At 41.4% G+C, this 15,780-nt stretch overlaps 1 protein-coding gene across 3 annotated transcripts in view; it reads right to left on the bottom strand.

Moving 5' to 3' along the window:
* LOC139631152 (A-type voltage-gated potassium channel KCND2-like) overlaps positions 1-15,211 on the bottom strand; it is a 32,027-nt gene extending 16,816 nt beyond the window's left edge. The window contains exons 1-2 of one of the 3 annotated variants that reach the window (XM_071495148.1): positions 14,673-15,211; positions 13,190-14,371 (exon numbers count right to left, since the gene is read on the bottom strand). In XM_071495148.1, coding sequence (XP_071351249.1) covers positions 13,190-14,301 — 1,112 coding nt within the window. In that variant the 5' untranslated portion in view covers positions 14,302-14,371; positions 14,673-15,211. The remainder of the gene's footprint in view (positions 1-13,189; positions 14,372-14,672) is intronic. The other 2 variants (XM_071495153.1, XM_071495160.1) reach the window with 2 other exon arrangements.
* Between the last annotated feature and the right edge of the window lie 569 nt (positions 15,212-15,780).

Here is a 15,780-nt window from a genome sequence, read left to right as displayed (position 1 = left end):
CTAAGGGGAAAAATACAAATAATAATCAACTGTTTACGGTTTTCCCTTAATACCTTGAAAAAAAAAAAAAAAAAAAAGAAAATCCCCACATGGAAATGCAATCCTTAAGCAGGCGAGATACTCCTGTGTAGGATGTCTGCAGAGAGACACACAGGCAGGAAATCCCCTAGGTGGAAGCTGAGCCCACACTTCAATAATGCCTAGACAAACATATCAATCTACAGTAGCTATCATCTATCCCACTCCACTAAAGCTTTCAAATTATTGCCGTTTTTAAGTCAATGAAATCCAACCAGTGAAGTATCAGAAAGCATTGACAGGACGGTATTAGGATTTGTCATTTTGTTTTTTGACTGTCAACTTTAATATGCTTACCTGGAGTGACCTTGTTAATCGTTAGCCTCACTTACCCCGTTAAGTGTGTCCTCACTACCTGCATGTGGCCTTTCAAAAATACCTAAACTGGGTATATGAAGAAAGTGTTTTTACAACTATGGCTAAAGATTTTACTTAAATAAAGGCACACAAGTATTATCAGCAAAATGCGCTGATGCATCCAAAGTAAGGGAATTGATAACTGAGTGGCTGATTTCAGAGATTTATATTGTCAGCCAATATGTATAATACTCAAGTAAAGTACAAGTACCCTGAAACTGTACTCCAGTAGCTACAGTTTTTGAGTAGCTGTACATAGTTACTTTCCATCACAAATCCTGCTCGATGACACAGCCTATACTGTAAACTCAGTTACAGCAAACTCTCCTGACCTGCCACCACCCTCCAGCAGCAACATGGTGTCACAGGTGGCACATTAGCAAGGGAACATGTGCATCCTGTGTGGGTAGACTGAATAAAGATCAGCACGATGACTAAAAATAACTACAAATCAGCGAAACATGCTTCACTAACAAGATATCCATTAGCAGCAACATAAAAATTTAGTGTAAAAGTAAAAACAGAAGTGTGATGTTAGAACAAGACTGTGCAGGTTTTACCATTTTGAGACGAACCTCACAGGCTTAAAGTTATTGTAAGAGACTGTGCACACGAACACGTCATACGTGCTTGAAATGGCAATGCTAACATGCTGATGTTTAGCCAGTATTTGTCTACTTTGGTCAAAGTCTTAGTGTAGCACATTAGCATGCTGAAAATTGCTTATTCACACTACACTCAAGTACTGGGCAAATAAGATTCTTGAACTGATGATGGTGCACAATGAAAAATCAATCATCTGTTACTGCAGTTCATCCAAATGGGAATGAATCCAAAGTTCATGGAAATATATCCAATAGTTGCAGAAACATTTCACTAAAACACAAATATCAGCACCTCATGGTGGTGCTGGATGAGGTACAAAATGTCAGAAATCTATCTGACAGTTGTTGAGATATTTCAGTGTGGACATTTCCATCCATAGAGCTATGCCAATGATGTGGCTAAAAAACCTGGAAAAATGCTATGGTTTGTCTCTGTGGGATAATAAATTATTCTGAAAAACAGACAACAGACAGACAGACTGGGATGTGCTGCCTTCCACCTGTCGTGTGAGTCCTCTGAATTTACAGTGGGTGGGTACAATAAAAGCATCATCACCAATTCCCTTTGTGAAGATTTAGCACTCAATGCTTGTCGAGAGTGTGCCAGTGAAATGTTGATTTAACACTGTGGTAATTTTTTGGGCCACAATAAGTGTGATTGAAATTTTGACCACCCTTTGAATAACTTTCTGATGCACATAAAAACACTAGAAAAAAGACAATTTTTCACAAACTGGTGGTTACTGAAGGGCTATTGTATTGAAAATGGTTGTGTCCATCAACAATGTCCCATATGACTCATAACAGTAACTATAATAATAGCATCTGGCAGTTATCTTTCCTCAGGAGTGATAGAGAGCACAATAATAACATTTATTTTTATAATATTTAACTTGAAAAATCTATTGCATTTGCATTAGATAAGCTGAAATGATCTGTGACATAAAATAATGGCACTATACGATCGCCACTTAATATGTCATCAATCCATCTGAGGTCGTGTGGAGACACTTAAAGAAGAAAGAAATATTCCGACTGTGGTGCACACACACTGATACACCTGTACATGAGAAATTAGTTTGAGGTGAAAGAGAAAAATACAGCCCCAGAGCACATGCCCTGTTTAGTTTCTGTTTGACCAAATGGCCTACATTAGGTGATATATTTGGCTATTTATAGAAGCTGGGGCAGGCAGGAAACAGCTGCCATGCGTCAGGGTGACAGGCTGACATCCCTCATCTCAGCAGGACCTCCCTGCCAGGCAGACAGGAGGAAGCTCTTTATACCTAAACTGAAATGGGACATAGCCTCTTATCATTCATGCTGCATACAGAAACTAATAATCTATGGAGCCTGTGGCGAAGGCTCAACAATGAAACTGGGTTAACAGTGGCTAGTATGGGCAGCTCGATTCAAACCCTCACTTGTGTGTTTTACAGAGATCTGTATTCTGCCTTTACAGCGAACACTGCTCATTTCATTCAAGAGGGATCAGTATTGATCACGAGGAGCTTTTACTGTGGTATCCTGGCCCTGTAAACTGGCACAAGATTCCTCCGCTCTGACAGAAATGAGATGGTTTATGAAGAGTGAAATGTTTTAAGATGACAAACAGGCTGAATCAATATTCATGACTTTGCCATGAAGCTGCTCATGTTCAGGTGTTTTATGAATGGGCTGTAAACCAAATTTCAATTAAAGTGTTAGCATCAAAGTTTTACTGCTCCCTCTGAAACTGATGACAAGCAATGCCTTCTGTTTGTCTCTGGTACACGAAAGTCTATGATGATTTCAACACTCTCACTGGATTCAAAACAGTACCTGGCATTCACATTACACACAAGTTTGTTACAGTGAAATGAATGTTGGCTCTAAAGCATTTAAGTGTAGGTACTTTAAAAAACTAGGGTAACTGTCAAGGTAATGGATTTCTCTCATTCCCCCTCAGTTAATGTTTTGCTGAGTGGCTTAAAAAACAGCATCTTTTTTTTTTTTTTTCTAATCTTATCTAAGGTGATATCCTATCACTGTTCAGATGAGGTGTCAGAGAGGCAGAAGTTACATCAGTTCTTTTCTGTTTCATTTTCACAGCAGACTGATGATTGCTGTTAGCTATAATCTCTGAATCTCTGCTGATCACAGATGTTGGATTGTTGGCTGAGGGGCGTTTTTGATAAAGAGACAAATGTCGGGGGGGGGGGGGGGGGGTTCTCTCAGTCTGGCATTATAAAATCTGGCACTGTGTCAAGATATTGTGTTTGCTATGCTGTCCCGTACTCCTGAGAGACATAATTGGTGCAAAGAGCAATAGACCCCTCCCTAACTCTTCGGCATGATGGTTGGGACTATCATCACCTTCCTCACAAGGTTTTGCTCCTTCATCTGTGCTGCAAAGTTGGATTTCCGGGCCAGGAAGGGACAAAGGAGAGTGTAATGAATACTAGTCTGATGTTTACCTTAGCAACAGTGGCATCTAAAAATAAAAGAACAACTGTTACTCCCTAAACGAGCACTCATTACATGCCAGCACGAGGAGTAGTGTAACATTCAGACCTATGGTTCAGACAGGCAGAGGACATCAGAAGTGTTGCCGCTAAAACAAACTGCAGTTTGTTCTTTGTATGCTGATTAGTTCAAGAGTTACACAAAAGTAACAAGTGCAAGGCCAGTGACTTGCATATGTTAAACACTACAATCTATTACAGTGACTTTTTTCATAATGCTAATGTGGCCATGTGGGAATTATTCATATCAGTTCATTCCTCTGTTGTTTTAACACTATGTTGAGTTGAAAATTAGTTTTCTGACCTTACAGTGAAACCCTGACCATGACACAGTTGAGAATTCATCTCCAAGGACAATTTTAGTGGCCAATTCTTGTGCTTGTGTTTGTGCAGCGTGTGAAAATGTTGTATTGAATGTGAGCTCTGACTAAAATCTTAGGTTTTTTTGTGCATCTGACTAAAACTAAAGAACATAAATCGATATAAATAATACAGGAAAAACCTTCATAATGCTGTTAAAACCCTTTCAGAATAAGAGGGTATTACAGTGGTGAGAGTTCAGTGCAGTTCAGCATAAAGGAACAGCTTAACATTTTAGGAAATACACATGCCTGCTTTCCTTTCCAAATTCAATCATAATACACCATATGTCCATGGCCTCAAGAACGACACATAGAGGCATAGTTTGATCTATCAGCAGGACAACATAATTTGCCTGTGTCTTCGAGAGCTGTTACAAATCACTGTTGAAAAATGAGTCACTTTTATGATGTGACAACACTATGGTTAAGGTTTGGTCAGGTTTATGCACAAAAATGACTGGTTAGGTTTAGGAAAACATTGTCGTTTGGATTAGAGGGATTATTATTTTAAGGTCATGCTTAAAAAACAATAATAATGATGAAGTTTGAAAAAGGAAATGAGCAACAATTCCCCCATGTTTAAGTCCAATGTTTTGCTGACTCATCTGTCCACCCAAACCTCCCCCCTACATGAACTTTGTTCTATAATAATCACCTAACGTCCTCCTTTGCTCCTGTCAGAATCATTAAAGGGTTTTACTACCTGAACATAAACATGTGTTGTTTTTGGGGGACTGGCAAAAAAGACTGGTAGTGTCATTCTTCGGGGGATGACAGTGTCAGATGAAAAGATTGATACCACTGCTTAGCTTAGCTTAGCATGAAGACTGGAAACTGGGGGAAACAGCAAGTCTAGCTCTATACAAAGGTAACAAAACCTCACCACTATCACCTTTTACTAATTAACGCCATAGCTCTTGTTTATTAATCCAAACAAAAACTGAAGTGTAAAAATCACCCACTGTGGTTTTACAGGGTTCCTTGGCCGAGCGCAGTGACAGAAGGACTGCAGGAGGCAAAACAGATGCAAATGAAGAAAAGACTTTCATCATTTTGACAACATCGATGGCATTAAGAAAAAAAAACGTTCCACAAAGAAATAGAACACAATGAAATGAGGAACCATATTCACCAATTTGACGTCAGTCAAATGACATAAAGAAAATGAAAAAGCAATTTCTGCAAGAAATGTTGAAAATCACACGCAACTCGACAGACATTATACCAGGAGACACTCAAACCTGATAAACAAATCAGTTATTAATAAAAACTAAACACTACTGTAGAAACATCTGTTGTGTTGTGTTTTTGTATTGGTGTATCTATATATGCCACATATGTTTTGTCCAAGTGGTGAAGATATTTTCTTCATTTGATTGTAAGCTGTGTTGTGCTGTGCAGGTGGGTGGTTGGATACCTACAGGACTGATACTACAGACATTAAATCTTGCTTTGGGTATCAATACTTGTTGTGTGCATACAAATAGTTATCACTTTTTTAGTTCATAGAATTTACACAATGCAGTTATTTATCATTGAAAACTGTGTTGCATTCATATACAGTCTATGGTTAGACTGCATGTGATAAGAATAATAAAAAGAAATGAGTAATGTTTGGAGGTGATATAATTACATTCAGCCCGTTAATGATGAAAATATTCACCTCATAAATCATGACACATGGTCCTCCCCTACATGATATTACATTACACGCTGTAATAATAAAAGGTCTTAGACTTATATTGTGATTCTGGTCCTGGTACAAACATTTTTGTTGTGTTTGTCAAATGGTGGTGGCATCAATAGACGCATAGTAATAAGAGCACCAGTAATAATAGGTATCAGTGTTTAGCATATTAGGCTCTATAAGCTGACAATCCTAAAATCTTGTATATTTTTTATAGAATACATTTGCTGTGATCCAGGCATGATAATTGCATGATTTTAATGCAAACTAAAGAGAATCCACTTAGAATGCTGTTGTACATTTCAGCAAAGTGATGAGGAGGCATTATGTGTGTCTGCATACCAATGTCCATGACCAGACGAGCCATTTTCATCTGTATGTTAATGCTGACTATGTAAATAAGCCCTGCAGCACTAGAGGAGGAGATAGCTGTTGGGCTTGGGTTTATCATTTGCACACTACAGTATCTGATCCACTGATGACATGACACCATGACATACATTTTACATCCAATATCTTTACAGCATACAGTGGCAAGACAAGTATGTGAAGCCTGTGGACTTATCTAAATCTATGTAGAAATTTAAATTCAAATATGATCATATCTGAATCTAAGTTACAATTATATATAAACACAATCTTTTTTTAAGTAATAATACACAAACCATTGTGTTGTTCTCATCCATATTGAAAACACCATTCAAGCATTCACAGTGTAGGCTGGAAAGAGGATACAAGCCCTTCAGTTAATGGCATCAACAAAAGCTAATCGGTGTCAGGAATTATCAAACCTGAGGTCCAATCAATGAAACAAGATTGTAGATGTGGGTTAGAGTTACTTTGACTTGTAGAAAACAAAACACTTAAACATATTGAGTTGAGTTTTGCTATTTACAAGGAACATGCTGCTGATGTGAACCCTGCCTCGCAAAAAAGGGATCTTAAAAGACCTACGATCAAAAATTGTTGATTACAGAGTCATCTTAAAGACTTTAGATACTCATCAATCCAGGCAGACAACCTGTCTATGAATGGAGATGGTTTAGTTTTGTGCCTACTCTCCATAGAAGTGGGCACCCGGTTAAGATGACTCCAAAAGCACAATGCAGAATGAGCAGTAGAACTTCAGAGTGACATCAAAAAAGAAAGATTTAAAGGAATCATTGGAGCTGGTGAACATCTCCGTTCATGAGGCTACCATGACACCACAGAAGAAGTCGCTTTTGCCAAAGAGCAACACTACTGGGAAAAAGTTTTGTGGACTGATGAAACCGAGTTGAATTGTTTGGGAAGAACATGCAGTACTATGAATGGTGTAAAAGGGCACTGCATACCAACATGAAAACATCATCCCAAAGGTGGAGCTCAGTGGAGGGAGCATCATGATTTGGAGCTTTACTGCCTCTGGGCCTGGACAGCGCACCATCATCGAGGGGACAATGAATTCCCAAGTAGATTGAGGGATTTTACAGGATAATGTCAGGGTGACTGTCCACCTGCTGAAGCTGAGTAGAGGTTGGGTGATACAGCAAAATAATGACTGTAAACATCAAAGTAAATGGTTTAGTCAGACCCCAGACCTTAATTCAATAGAAGTGATGTGGAATGACCTGATGAGAGTCCTTAACAACAGAATATGGCTGAACTGAAGCACTTCTATATGGAAGAATGGTCCAAGCTTCCTCTTGCATGTTATTGTTAGAGATTCAACCAGTTATTAAATCCAAGGCTTCACTTATTTTTCCAACAGCAATGTGAACGTTGCATGTATGTGTGTATTATAATTGTTTGTGTTATTAGCTTAAGCACATTGCGTTTGTCTATATTTGTGACTTGACGATCAGATCATATTTATTAATGCAGAAAACCATTAAATTCTACAGGGTTCACATACTTTTTCTTGCCACTGTAGCACCTTTCAAGATAGTACACAGTCACATAATAGGCAAAATTTTCTCAGTTCATTCATTCTCTCAGGCTGGGTCAGGGTTTCTGGGCTGTTAGATCGAATGGAAGTGGAGCCAGGTAGAGCAAATGCTTTCTAACAACAATGAAATCGAGGTGATGTGTCTTCGCACATATTTCCTTATTTCCTAATGCAGTGATGCTGCTTTCATTCGGAGTAACTTTAATCTTGTTCTGGAAAATTACATTAATCTTTGATGTTGCTCACAATACAAAGAAGAAGATGAAAATGCTGAGCAGTGGAAAAAACACCAATGCCATATTTTATGTGCTCACACTACGTTACCCAGGCCCAAGTGCAGAACATGCTAGTCTATTTCCCTGTTTAATGCAGCACATTCAAAGTGAATTAATGAAACCCCCCCACCACCACCACCCCACGTGGAATGAGTGTTATTGGTGCTGCCTCGAAGACAGGTTGTCAAAGAAATCGAATCAAATGGAAGGACAGCCATTTTGTCCTTGTCGTATAGATTATTTATCAATCTGACCATCCGTGGTGACGCATGCCTGCTTTTAGAGTCAGTTCACACTCACAGTATCCTCACATCAACCTACCAGCTGGTCATAATCTGTTGGCCATAATCTGTTGTCAGTTCAGGTTGACTAAACACTTGACTGACATTTTCTTTTTGATTGATTAATACACTAAACATATATACACAGATATAAATGTGTGTGTATATATATATATATATATATATATATATATTACAGATTATTGCTTATTATACGTATAAATATAATAAATCACAATAAATCATAATCTATAATAAAAAAAAACGTTAGTCAAGTAAATCCAGAGTGTATATATATATATATATATATATATATATATATATATAATTAAAGTCTTTGAAGGTTCTTCATAATAAAGTACATAATAAATCTAGAAATTTGAATTCCTATAAAATGTTGATCAATCCTTCGACTCACACCTCCACCCTTTTAAATCTCTAACTGCCAGTGGTAAATTGTTTCAGTGAAGCAGAAGCAGAAGCAGTGTGAAGAAGAAACAAAGAGAATAAAGAAAATGTAGGGGCTTGCGTATTTTCAATTCAGCAGGAAAAAAAGAGGATCTTTGTTTTTGTTTTTTCATAGATTCTGTCTTTCACAATGATCTTAATCTTCCCTGAAAAAGCGCTGTCTGTTCCCGCCCCTCACTCTCACGCCTCCATTTCGCAGTCATTTGCATGGACAGAAAGGAGCTTGCACAGAACACATTTCAGTGCCAGGTTCCCCTCATTAAGTCACCTGTCACTTCAGGACCATTATACCAGCCTCATATTAGCATCGCCTCTCCTCCCCAATAAAGCACCTGGAGGCGCTCTGCGAGCCTACAGGCTAAGGGCAGCCTACACATCTCACATCAGCCACTTCTGCTTTACACAGTAATACATCACATTGCTCATAATGGATTGCTGATTTTCATAATGTGCATAACATACACAATGCCAAGTGGTGTAATGTATTCTACTGAACATAAAAATTACACCCGATGCGATACATAATCAAACACACCAAGCGTTCTCACTGACTGTCGTGCTCAATTGAAAGAAGGAAGAGTGAAAATCCTCGGCATGGTAACTTATCCATCCACATGAATGTTATATCATTAAGAATGTGTTTGTTATCTCCGTGGTACAGATACAGTAAAGGGACCTCCAGATTGTTCCTGTACATTTCAATTACGTTTGACATGCAGTGAAGGGTTTGGACTTCAAAAAGCTTTGCTCTGCACCACATTGAACCATGAAGTTAATGCTTAGCATTGTGGGCTTTGATTGCCATGAGGCCGAGGTGTCAAAACTGGCAAGCATGATAATGGTTATACTTGTGGTGGTTTATGGGCCCTACGGTGACCCTGGTGTCTGTTAACCTTGCCTCCTCTGTCTTATAAATCTTATCCTGAGAGGTTTATAGGGCTCACTTGTCAAGCCTTACCCGTCGTATTTGGTGGGTGGAGCTGTAGCAGCGACAAACAACATGGTGATAAATTCTGCATCTGTTGAGTGACTACAGTGTGCAGCCATGTTTGTTGCACTGTAGGATAATCCACACAGTAAATGTCACAACAAATCAGTAATTAGAATGATCATTCTTCTCAGCATTATCAAGAGGCAGCAGCTGAAAGAAGGATGTTGACATGAGGATCGGGAGTTAAGTGTGTGATTGAAAAGAACATGTTTGTGTCGGAAGCTAAGGCCTGTTGTGTCTATCAAAGGTAATGTCTGTGTCCAGAGGAACGTGGGTGCCTCTATGCCAGACTAAACCCTGTCCTCCCCTCTCCTCTTCCCTTGTGGGTTGCGCTTGACTTCCACTGTTTTCACAGCTGCTCTCAGCAGTGCACTCCATTACACCTTAAATCACTTAAAAGATCTGAAGCACCAAAAACTCCCTCTGCAGCTAATTCACCCTGACTGTGTGGATCATCTAGAGAAAATAAGAGCAAGCAAACACTGCACCATCTGATTCCAGTCTAATAAAGTGCAGTGCTATCTTTATATTGGAATCTATTGCTGCCTTAAATGGACATTACATCAAAATTATATTCTCAGACCTTAGTGCAGTTTTCAAAGATATTGGTAAACACAATACCACAGATGAAAATCACCCAGTCTCCCAGTTCGTGAAGATCTTGGCAGAAGCATTCTCACAGAGGCAGATTCCACTTTGTAGGGTTTCCGAAAGCAGCCACAGAGATTAGGCTCAATAAATAAGAAGGGATAAGTGGGTCTTGTCCTGTGTTTGGTGCCACAGAGCAGTAGACACACAGAGGCGTGACACACAGCTGCACAGTGCTATTGATTCTCCACTGGTCTCCAGGCACCCTTCCCTTTCATTCAGGCTGCCTGCCAAGTTCCTCTGAACAGGAGCCCCTGCTCTCCCAATGTCTGCACGTCTGCTTAAGCACAATCAATGGGCCATCAGCAGGGGAGAGAACGCACGCCACTGTCTTTACTTCCACAGGGTGTGAGTCAGGGAAATTGAAAATATATGTAGTGGAAAGGCATCATGATACCATGCGGGCATAAGCATCATTGACTATCAGAATGAAATCACATGCTTTCAAAGACTTCAAATGGAGGTTCCAGCCAGTAGCGCCACCGCTACTCTTTAAAGAGCTTATTTGCAATCAAATGAAAAGACTACCCAATTCATATAAATAAGTGTTTGTTAGACGTCGATCAATTTTTTTCTGCATGCCGAGCGCTGAAACAAACCATCAGAATACCTCATTTCCCCTGATCAGATAAGGATTTGAAGGTTACAGGAGGAGAGTACAACAACAGATATTTCCCTCACTCCGGTGTAGCTATTCGGTAGACAATGACATCCACAATTTAATTCAATTCTACAGAGGTTGCATGGGATGTGTTTTTTTTTAAAAGCACACCTTCAGACAATGATGAATCATGAGAAGGAGCCGACTTTGTCTTTCAGTGATGGGTATTCAGCCTCTCCACCGGTGGTCCACTATGCAGCATTCTGCACCACTGCAAGGCTTCAGTTCAGGTTGCAAATCTGTCAGCTGGGCTGTCATTGTTCACAATGGAGTGACAGAAACGTCCCCATTACCAAGGACATTTCAGTTTTGTCCTGGCACGACAGAACATCTTTTTCAAATCCATCTTAAGCAACACAAAGGGGATTCCTAGCTGAATGCAGCAACATCTTTGTTGCTCCCAAAAGATAAATAATGCACCCTCTTGCACAACTCATTGTTCATCTGTGCTTTGAATCTGATGGCATGGCCAATGCAGCATCACATTTGAGGTGGCAGCTTCAGTCATCGGATCATGCATATCACTAATTATGCTCTCATTGGTCATTTCAAGGGTGAGTGGTAGTTTGACTGGTATTGAGTGAGTGCAGGGGGGAGCTTTGTATGCCATTAAGAAGACAGAAAATCCACTTACTCACCACGGCATGAGAGCAGATCGAGAGAGGCTGGCATAGTGACAGATATTTTAAATAATAAACAAGAATAATAATAACATATGTTGCCTGCAGATCTGAAGCATAAACAGGTGCAGAGTGGCTGCATCAATGCAGATATGAGGCCAGACAAAAACAAGGGGGATCGATATCAAAGAGTCAAACGTACAATTCAGCTTGTTTACGTTATATATTGTGCTCATTCCTGTAGGAGTTAACCCAAAAATAACACAAACAGGTGCACGTTTAAACTTTATATTCATAGAAATCTGCCTGACACATCTCAAGCATATACTTATAGCCATATGCACACACACATACACACCCACAGACGCAGGCAAGTAGGAACACACAAGAGTACACACAGCCAGGGGCAATTAGTTTTGCAATGTTTGATCTGTGATGTTAGGACTTTGAAATTAAAAGACAACATTATTTCAACAGGACCTCATTTCTGTGTCATCGGTGAAGAGGAGGGTGTGAGGGCTAACACTGGCTGAGTGGCTGTGCACAGCCTCACACATGCAGCAGCGAGTAAAGAAGTAACCAGGATATTTTTACACACAAATTAGCAACGATCTGATTATTATTTTTCCACCGTATATCTTGTGATCCCGCTTCAGGCAGCCAAACGCCGCATTCATTTTATTCACTTGAGCTGATAAAGACCAAATGGCAGCTACTGTCGGCTCATTCACACAACTTTTCAGCACCTTGGAAAGCGCACCCCCAGAATGCTGAGCCGGAGTGACAAATGGCAATAATAACAATAGTAATAATAACCCACGCCCAGCAGCTGAGCGGTTGAGTGCGCTCATCAATACAAATTAATTTGATGTAATCGTCTTAAGCGCGTTTAATTATTTTATGCTACATCAGCACATAGTACAGCTGATGTTGCTCACAAGCATGAAATTAGCGTTCAAATATTTACTGTACCTCGTTGAAAGCAAGAGAGAGGAGCTGAGAGAGAATGAATGAGAGACAGAGAGGAGGCGGTGTAGGGAGAGGAATGGTGTGTGTGTGTGTGTGTGTGTGTGTGTGTAGCCCTAACATTTTGTAAAGTACTTTGCCTTTAATTCAATCACTGCACTTGTGCCTCAGTTTGGCTTGCAAATGTGTTATGCAGGGTCTTGGCCAGTTATGAGCCTTTCTTTCTTTGGTCCTATGAGGGCTCTCCTGAGAGGTTTTTTTTTTATTAAAAAATACAAAAAAAAAAAAACAAAAAACAAAAAAAAAAAAGAAAAGACCTCTTGGTTGGCCAGAATGTGTGTGCTCACTGTGCTAACCTTTAAAACAGAGCTCATCCAACAAAGAACCGTGGACACAGGCAGGGACGAGGCCTAACCTTCGTATAAGGGCTGTTTGTGAAGTGCAGGCTCATTGATAGGCAGTGAATGGCGCACAGAAGCCCCCATAAAGCAGACCGTCCCTGCCCTCTGATTGGCCAAGCAGCTCTTGAGGCAGTTAATATGCCCAATAAATGCACACCTGTGGCCGCTCCGCAATCACTTCAAACAATAACCAGGCTAATTTTACTCCTCAGTAATTAGTAAAAAATTAAAAATAGTTCATTAATACGCGTTGTTATTTTAATGCTAAAAATGGCAGTGTTTCGTGGAGGTAATAAGGCAGCAGAGATTTATGGTGTAGTGAACAGCATATAGGGTCTTATGGACTACAGCCACCTACCCCAGTGTTGTCATGGTGACAATGGTGTACCAAAAGGCTGCGGGGATGCTGGTGAACTTGCTGGCTGTGGAGCCCTTTTCTGCATAAAACATGACCGTCGCAAAGATAATGATGGCCATGGTGAGGGAGAACAGTAGGAAGCCGAGCTCGGACGCGCAGCTCTTCAAGGTGTAGCCCAGGATGCGCAGCCCCGCCGAGTGCCGGGAGAACTTGAAAATCCGAAAGACCCGGAAGACTCGCAGCGTGACGAAAGCGCCGCTCACCTGGTCGTTGTCGGTCATGACCAGGCCGATGTAGTAAGGCATGATGGCGACCACGTCGATGACGCTCATCACGCTCTTCATGAACTTGTACCGGCTGGGAGCCGCGATCAAGCGGAGGAGATACTCGACGGTGAAGATCATGACGCACGCAGTGTCTAAACAAAAGAAGGCCAGCGCGTAACGGTCTCCACAGGAAACCTCCTTTGACCTGTTGGGCAAGGTGCCACACGGGACCGTCTCCACCACATTGGCCATCACCGATATGGCAATGAAGAAGCCTGTAACGTAGTAGAAGACCAGAGCTAAGGTGCTGGTGTGAGGGTTTTCAAAAGCCCGCCACAGGTACTCCCGGAAGGTCAGGTTCACCGGCGTGACGTCATTGTTCATGTCCATCTCCTCGTCGTCTTGAAGTCTCTCCGCATTTTCGCGCCTCCGGTCTTTGTACTCCTCATAACAGCAGTCCCCGATGATCTCGGGGATTATACCAAAGAAAGCGAGCTCCTCGTCGTACGCGGATATGCACTCTTGGCGCGGGTAGTGTAGTTTCCCTGTGCGGTAAAAATTGAGTATATGTCTGAAGATGTCAGGGTCGCGGTCGAAAAAGTACTCGTTTGTCTCCTCGTGGAAAAAGAAGTCTCTCTCCGTGCTCCCCAGCAAAGTGTCCGGGTACCTCTCCAAAGTGTTCCTCCACGTCTGAAACTTGGTCCCGCTCACGTTGAGGACGATGAGTCCGTCCTGGGCTTTCCTCTTGTCTTGGGGAGGGATGGGCATAGGGGTGCTCGCCACGGGCATCCATCCTATGGCCGCGGCTCGGGCGAAGGGGAGCCATGCCGCTACACCTGCTGCCATGCTGACCTGTAGTGTTTAAAACGACCCTGCTCCGGTTATCACAGTGCTATGGCTCAGAGATGAATTGCATCTGCAGGAAGAACAGCAGATAGAGACACTGATGGTGAGGCTCCTGAAGCATCTAGGCTCAACAGAATGTGATAAGAAAACACACAGACCCATTTACTTATACTGATACTGCGCATAGCGCTGGTGTGTATCACTCACAAGCCTTATCCTCAGTGTAACTGCTCAGTTATGGAAGCCTACTTTGCGGCAGAATATGAATAGGATTTCGAAAACGTCACCCATCAATAAGCAGGAATGTTTGGGGTTTTTTCTTTTTTTTTTTTTTTTTTTTCAATGAAAATCTAAGTAAAAGAAACACCCACCTTAGGGAAGCCTGCTCTTTAAACTGCATCCACGGGGAGTTGAAGAGAATACCTATCCTCGGAAGAGAACACTTGCGATTCCGCCACCCATCTATCTGTCACTGCAGCCAGACGATAGAGGGGGAAACGGCACAATAACGTCGCATCAACAAGTTAAAACAATTCAAGCCACAGTTTCTCAGCAGAGAGCGGTCATCCGTCCGAGGGCGACCTTTCCTTTTTTTATTTTTTATTTTTATTTTTTTTTTGTTTTGTCTCTTCTCGCCGTCCGCAAGGCAACGGCGCTCAGTTGCATGCGTTTTCCCCCCTTCTCGTTGCAGCTACTCCTCAATAAACTCCTGTTCCTCTCGTCGACTGCAAGACCACCCTCCCTCCCCCCTCCTCCTTTTCACCGCCAAGCCCCGACTGTGGAGAGAGGAGAGAAAATCACATGCAGAGAGAGGGAGAGAGATAGAGGAGTGGTCCTATCTGCACCCAGAAATTCCTCTGCTGCTTCGCTGTGGGGGGAACTAATCAATGCGTAATGGCAGTCTAAGTAGGCGGCATCTCCAAAGCCTCAAGTTAACGCTTATGTGTGCGTGTGTGTGTGTGTGTGTGTGTGTGTGTGTGCACAACACGAACCATCCGGTTCCACGAACTGTGTTACGGCGAAAACACATCGTCGTTAATATGATGGAATAATAAATAAAGTGCCTTCTTCTCTGTGGATGTCGTGCTGGGTTTATGCTTTTTCTAAAGCTACATTAACGCACGAAGTCCTTTGAAGTTACCCTGTAGTCTCCATAGCAGGCTGTTCTAAAGAAGAGAATATAAATGTAGTCTAACAAGTGGGATACCCCTCAGTCCGGTGAGTTAAGAGCCATGTCTTTGTTTGTGAAAACTCTTGCAGAACACCCTGCGCATGGTTTCTTGGGAGAAATGTATTGACTGTAATATTTAGGCTTCTCTATTTTTTTTTTTTTCCCCCCCTGCAGAGAAATAAATACACGCTACGGATTTCAGATCTGCAACAAATTGTGATCGATATTGTTTTTTTGAATTGCATCAGTGTGTGATGCTGTTGGACGGAGTTACACGGCTTAAAAGGTCAACATCATTGGGCTACACC

Source organism: Trachinotus anak, unplaced genomic scaffold (genome assembly GCF_046630095.1).
Source record: "Trachinotus anak isolate AG129_WGS33_773 ecotype Australia unplaced genomic scaffold, CSIRO_AGI_Tana_v1 ptg000002l, whole genome shotgun sequence".
Classification (NCBI taxonomy): domain Eukaryota; kingdom Metazoa; phylum Chordata; class Actinopteri; order Carangiformes; family Carangidae; genus Trachinotus; species Trachinotus anak.
The sequence above is the reverse complement of the archived record's forward strand: the minus strand, read 5'-3'. Positions and strand labels throughout refer to the sequence as shown.